The 6,535-nt window shown below is 40.5% G+C and overlaps 1 protein-coding gene across 1 annotated transcript; it reads right to left on the bottom strand.

Annotated features, from left to right (window-relative positions):
* Positions 1-1,846: 1,846 nt before the first annotated feature.
* LOC150061482 (transmembrane protein 126A-like) lies at positions 1,847-2,239 on the bottom strand. The gene has a single exon (XM_090333961.1). The coding sequence runs from the start codon at positions 2,222-2,224 to the stop codon at positions 1,847-1,849; it is 378 nt and encodes a 125-aa protein (XP_090190087.1). The 5' UTR covers positions 2,225-2,239.
* Between the last annotated feature and the right edge of the window lie 4,296 nt (positions 2,240-6,535).

Here is a 6,535-nt window from a genome sequence, read left to right as displayed (position 1 = left end):
AAAGCCAAAGGGTAGCACTCAGGCCCTGATTTCAAGCTCCAAGACCAGCACACACAAAAAAGCTCCTGATCTTTGCATTTGTGTACTAGAATGCTGAGATACACTATTTGATCTTGTCTTTTAAGTGTTTATCTTTTAAAATTTTTATAGGATGGCATAAAGTCATAGCAACTCCTCATCTAAAAGTTTTTAAAACAAGACAGAAAATTTTATTTTGAACTCTTTAAATGTTCAGGTATAAGGGATTTGCAGATAAAATAGTCCCTTGATATTCAAGGAGCATTAGTTCCAGGACCTTCTTTGAGGTACCAAAAAAATCTGTAGATGTTCAAGTCTCTTCTAAAAAATGGTATAGCTATTGCATATAACCTACATATATTGTCTCATATACTTTAACCTAATATATCACTTCCATCTAACACAATATAAATGCTACATAAATACTCCTACTCTATTGTTCAAGGAATTCAGGAGAGGAAAATGTCTGTGCACATTCAGTACAGATGCAACTATAGTTCTAACCACATTTTTCATCCATGATTGGCTAGATCTGAGGATACAGAACACAGAGATACAGAAGGCTGATTGTATTACAAGCAGTGCTTTGGGCAAAATTATAGAATAATGGAAACATCCATTCAAATATGTGCTTTCAACTGTGCTTTAGTTTAATTTGACTTTTTCAAGGTCAGTGAAGTATTACCTTTATCGTAAAGGATAGGTTAGGACAGTTACTTAAAAATATCTGACAGCCATTTGTTATTATAGCGAGGTACAGTAAGAATGGCACCCTTGTCTTTTTTTTTCTTTTTCTTTTTAAATGTGTTCTGGTCTTAGGGAACTCAGCATACATGTTGTACTCTAGCTTTTTTGCTCAAGGCTGGCACTCTACCACGTGTGCCACAGTATCATGGACTTTTCTGTCTGGGCTAGCTTTTAATCTCAATTTTCAGATCTCATCCCTGGTTATGTATGATTATAGGTATAAGCTACTGGTAGCTAACTCCTCATCATTTTTTTTTAATGAGAAAAAGATGTAACTTGGGGCCAGGGGTATGGCCTAGTGGTAGAGTGTCTAACTAACATGCACGAAGCCCTAAGTTTGATTCCTCAGTACCACATACACACAAAAAGCTGGAAGTGGTGCTGTGGCTCCAGTGGTAGAGTGTCAGCCTTGAGAAAGTCCAAGGACAGTGCCTATACCCTGAGTTCAAGCCCCAGGACTGGCAAAAAAAGAAAAAAGAAAAAGATGTAACTTATCTTTCATGTTAATCCATCTTTTAAGTACTTGGCCAGGAGAAAATAAGTGAACTGCCCTATAAATGTAAAGATCTTTTTGGTTACTCCATATTCCAATACAAAGTACTATAAAAACTCTTTTATCTTTTAAGGCTCTTATTTTTATAAAACAAACTTTGTCAATGTCATCATGGCATTTTGTGCATGGCTGCCTTTAACGTCTTGGCTACCCAGAGGATGAATATCAAATGGGTCTCATGTGTGTAACCACAGGAGGTCCCTCTTTTTATTTCCTATAAGGCATTTTTATTAAAGAAGTCATTTATTTTTCACCCACACTTTCCCTTTAGCAGCTCTAGAATAGCTCTCTCTCATATATGTCAGTAAAATCTAGCAAAATTACATTACCTGATGTATTAGAAATTACTATATTTTTAATTGAATATATAGCATATTGTTTATAAGGCATACTCTGTCTTAATATTCATTTATTAAAATTTTCGACCATATTTTTCATGCATCTTTCAATAACATCTGCTAACAAAAGATTGCATCTTGTATTGTCATATAATTTTTTTTTAGTTTTCACCAATTTATTTTATTTGTTCTAAGTCATTTGTAGGTCAGGTTCAGGTAACTGAAGAGCCTTTATGAGTAGCTTATATTGTCTAGATCCAAGGTGTGCTGCAAATGCAGTCTGAAGTAAAATGGGAAAGAGCATCTTTCTAAAGATGGGCTTAGAAATCCTGATCCAGTAAGTTAAGAAATTTGCTGTATCTGGTAGCACTGTTGATCCATACCTGGCTGCTAGACCACCATTCATAGGAATAGCCAAGAAAATAGGGTACAGACTACCCACAATGAAACCAACCAGTCCACCCCGTGTCACAGTACAGGTTTCACAACTCAGATCACCTGTAATCAAAGATAAACTGACAAAACCTTTGTAAGAAAAATTAGCTGTCACAAATGGGATCACTGCCATTGGTAAGCCAGATGCCACAGGAGCCTATCTGTTTCCGCAAGTTGGTCAATTTTTCTGGTTATGATATCAAAAATTAAGTTTTCCTTGATAGTATCATCTGGTTTATGATTTTCCATCTTGAGCCTCCCAACAGCCGGCTCATGGTTTCCTCCTGGGCCACAGGGGTCTACTATAACCTTGGCTCCTCTGGCCTGGGCGCAGCCATCTTTGGCTGACATGTGACTCTTGTCATATTATTTTTTATGTATTATTTCAGCCACTTTTCATGGTAGTAAAAGCTGATGCTTCCCTAACCGATATGTGGCTTTCTGTGCTTAACAATTAATAAGAAACACCAAAAGATTCTTCTATGCTTATTGTTACACTTAATAAAATGTTTTTAATTACTGAATTAAGCATTATAATGACTTAAACATCAATGAAAAATTAAGAACATTTATCTTCATGGTCTGGATGTTTAATTTTTAAATATCCTACTAATTGGAAAGCTTTATTGTATCGTTCACTAATATTTCAAAGCCAATACTCTTAGGACAAGAACCTTCATTAGCAGTAATAAATGTCAACCATATTTCAGGAAATTATCTTGAAAGTGCTGGATTTTTTTTGTCAACTTCTTTTCCAATCCCATTAGATGACTGTTGGTCTTTTTCTTACAAGATATGTTACGAAAATCTTATAAAACTTGATAAAGAACTTAAAAAGGAAAAAAAAACGCATTCTAGGTATTTTCTTATCACCAAGCCATATTTCTTTGCAAGTATCTTATAAATACATTTATTCCTACTGTGGAGATTACACAGACTCATAGTAAGAACTCAAAAATATTGATAGGACTGAGGGTGTAGCTGAGTGACCATGTCCTGCCTAGTGTGCACAGGCCCTGGATTCAATTCCAACATGACAAAGCACCACCAACACCAGTTGAATTGAGGAGCATCTAGTAGAGGATACATTTATCACATTCTCTTTACAAAGATCTTTCAGACCCCAACGGGCCAGGTTCTAAAACCAACATGGCCATCTGGGCAGAACATCCTGTTGTGTGTGGGAGAAGAGTCTGCCCCTGGATGTGGAAGGAGCAAGTTCTCTAGTCTTAGGAACTCGGCATCCAAGATGCATTTTCCTGAGAGCCATATTCTCTTGTGAGAGGAGGAAATAAATATACTCCAGGGAACTTCATCCTTCCTGTTCCCCAAAGGGATGCAGTCAAACAACTTAAGGAAGCGCTCAGCCCATCAGAGATGTACACCCTGTCTACTGAGAACTCTGCTGGGAAAATCCAGCCTCAATTTCTTTTCCTAGTGAACGAGTAAGTGGACTCAAAACCAAGTCAGGCTCCATTCCAAAGCAAGTGCACCTGAGAAAAAGCCAAGATGGACCCTGCACGTAGATTGGCAAGTTTACCACAAGTTATTCATTCGGGCCATCTTTAGATATCAGTTAGGCCAGATTATGTGATTCTCATTAACCGAGACCCAACCCCTGTAGCTTACCAAATGGGGATTTTGTTTTTTATTTTCACATAAGAAGTCAAGAGGTAGTTTAGGGACATAGTCAAGAAAGTCACAAAGAGCCAGGCACCAGTAGATTACACTTGCAATCCTAGCTTCTTAGGAGGCTGAGATCTGAGAACCCAGGTTGGACTTGCTCTTTGACCTACTTGCATACTCCAATGTGCCTGTGACTCATATCACAGCCTTGGAGGAAAGTGTAGGCTGAGCTTCAGCAAGGAGACGTGGGAGTGAGTGGTAGCCCCAGCTTGAGGGAGGGCACTGGATTCCCTTTCCACAGGGAGGCTGGGGACAGCGGAGGTGCTGCTGCGAGAGGCAACTTAAAAGAGCTTATTACTGGGTCCGGGGAATTAACTCAAAAGTCATCCAGCTTTGTATCTTTGCCCTTTTATCTAAAGCTATTCCCTGCTGCAATCCGTTTACAATCCCCTTGTCCAGAAGGAGAGAGAGAGAGAGAGAGAGAGAGAGAGAGAGAGAGAGAGAGAGAGAGAGAGAGAGAGGAAGAGGATTCAGTTAACCATCTTGTGTGGAAGGCAAACTGCCCTTCAGACAAGCAATACCTTCTTTATCATCTTAAAGAAAACATTCTGAAACTCAGGAGACCACCTTGTTCCTGTTCCTGTAATAATGAAGTAATTACAGCTTCTCCAGAACTGCTCCATGAACAAAGGTCACACACTTGTGACCTGGGACTGTTCAAATTATGCATATCTTTCTCCTCGATTCTCCCTATTTAACCTGAAGCCAATGCCTGCACCCCTGTAGATGGACTCAAGTGCTGTCCTCCCATGGCTGCCATATAATTACTCTCCTTTCTCTGACTTTACCCTGTCTCTTTCTTTGGCATATGGGAGAGAGTGGCCATACCTAACTTGAGACTCCTGGACTTTGAGCTTGGGGTCTCAAAGCCTGGTTTCCGCGGGGCTGTGCCTGAGGAATGAATTCCTCCATCTTCTAGGGGAACTTGTCACTTTTGCCCAGGGCCCTTCCTGGTAGTCACATGGTCTGTAGATTTTTTTCCAAAATGAGTTGAATTGAGACTCATTTAGACTTTGGACAGACCTAGGGACCACCTATGTGCACGATGCTCCCCTCTCCCATTGCCAAGCCCATATAGCACATGCAAAAGCTTTAGAAAGTACCAAAACCATTTTGGGGGTCTCTCTCCCTCCCTCCCTCCCTCTCCCTTCCTCCCTCCCTCTCTCTCTCTCTCTCTCTCTCTCTCCCTCCCTCCCTCCCTCCCTCCCCCCCCCTCTTCTTTCTTGTGCCAGTCCTGGAGCGCTAACTCTGGGCCTGGGCACTATCTCTTTTTGCTCAAGGCTAGTGCTCTGCCACCTGAGCCACACTTCTACCTCTGGCTTTTTGGTGGTTAATCAGAGATAAGAATCTCATTGACTTTCCTGGCTGGGCTGACTGAACCACAATCTTCAGCATTCAGCCTCCTGCGTAGCTAGGATTATTGGCATGAGCCACTGGCATTTGGCTAAAAAGTATCAAAAACTCTTAAGACACAGGAAGCATAAATCTTCCATAAATCTTATGAGATGTTTATGGATAAAGATGTATAAATGAGAGCCCTATACAGGGCCTAGCAAAGTGCCTGGGGCAGAGACTACTATTCTCTCTCAGTATTGTTCTCTAGTTCCTCCTCTATCTGGGTTTTATTTAGGATTGCAATATGGCCATACAAAAAAACAATACTTCCTCAGTATTTCCTTTGTAAGCAGTAAAAGCCAATGAGTTGTAAGTAGAGCTTACACTTTCAGAAGGGACTCTTAAAAAGAAGTAGGCAGCAGACAGGGCAGACATTCATGTTCTTCTGGTCCTTTTCCCACTTTTCCTACATTGAATGTGGATGTGAATGTTAGACCAGCAACATCCTGGTCATTTTAGGATTAAAAAGACAGTAATTCTGAAAGGAAGAAGAAATCTGCTTCCCCGATGACTTAGTACATCTGTCCTCCCAGACCTGCAATAGCTGCCTCTGGACTTTTTATTTTATGTCTTTCTTTTTGTACTGGGGATTGAACCCATGGCATTGCACTTGCTAGGCAAGCGCTTTGCCACTGAGCTACATCCCAGCCCTGGCTTTTTTTTTTTTTTTTTAAAGGTCAGACCAGAACTGGGTCTTGAACTGAAGGCCAGGGCACTAACATTTAACTCTTTTGTTCAAGGCTCATGTTCTACCACTTGACTTGCACCTCTGTTTCTGGCTTCTTGGTGGTTAATTGTATCTAAGAATCGTATGGACTTTTCTGTCCTTACTGATTTCAAACCTTGGTCCTCAAACCTCAGCCTCTTGAGTAGGTAGGAAGACTGTGTAAACCATTAGCCCCAGCTCAATTTTTTTTTTTCCAGTCCTGGGCTTGAGCTCAGGGCCCGAGCACTGTCTTTGGACTTTCTCAAGACTAGAACTCTACCACTTGAGCCTCAGCACCACTTCTGGCTTTTTTTTTTCTATGTATGTGGTATCGAGGAATCAAACCCGGGTCTTCATACATGCTAGGCAAGCACTCAACCACTAGGCCAAACTCCTGGTCCCCAGCTCAATTTTTTTGATGAGAGAAAATAGTTTGTTTAATCCTCTGAATTGGGTTTCTTTAGCAACTACAAGTGTAATGTTCAGCTGATCTAAGTGTAGAATAAATGCCTCTAAAGTATATTCTAATGGTCTAATTCCTCTGAACAACTAATGAACAGTTTAACAAAATGAATACCAGGAAGGTGAAACGTGTTTTGTTGGGAGAGTGAGGGAGGAGCCCTGGAATTGAGAGAGGAAGAGTGGGCAAATATAGGC

This window comes from Megascapheus bottae, chromosome 6, assembly GCF_031878675.1.
Source record: "Megascapheus bottae isolate mThoBot1 chromosome 6, mThoBot2.hap1, whole genome shotgun sequence".
Taxonomy (NCBI): Eukaryota; Metazoa; Chordata; class Mammalia; order Rodentia; family Geomyidae; genus Megascapheus; species Megascapheus bottae.
Note: the sequence above shows the minus strand (reverse complement) of the source record. Positions and strands in the feature narration are given on the sequence as shown.

Bases quoted from the DNA above. Each gene is read 5' to 3' on its own strand.
- LOC150061482 (XM_090333961.1), bottom strand. From the start codon at position 2,224: ATGGCAGTGATCCCATTTGTGACAGCTAATTTTTCTTACAAAGGTTTT.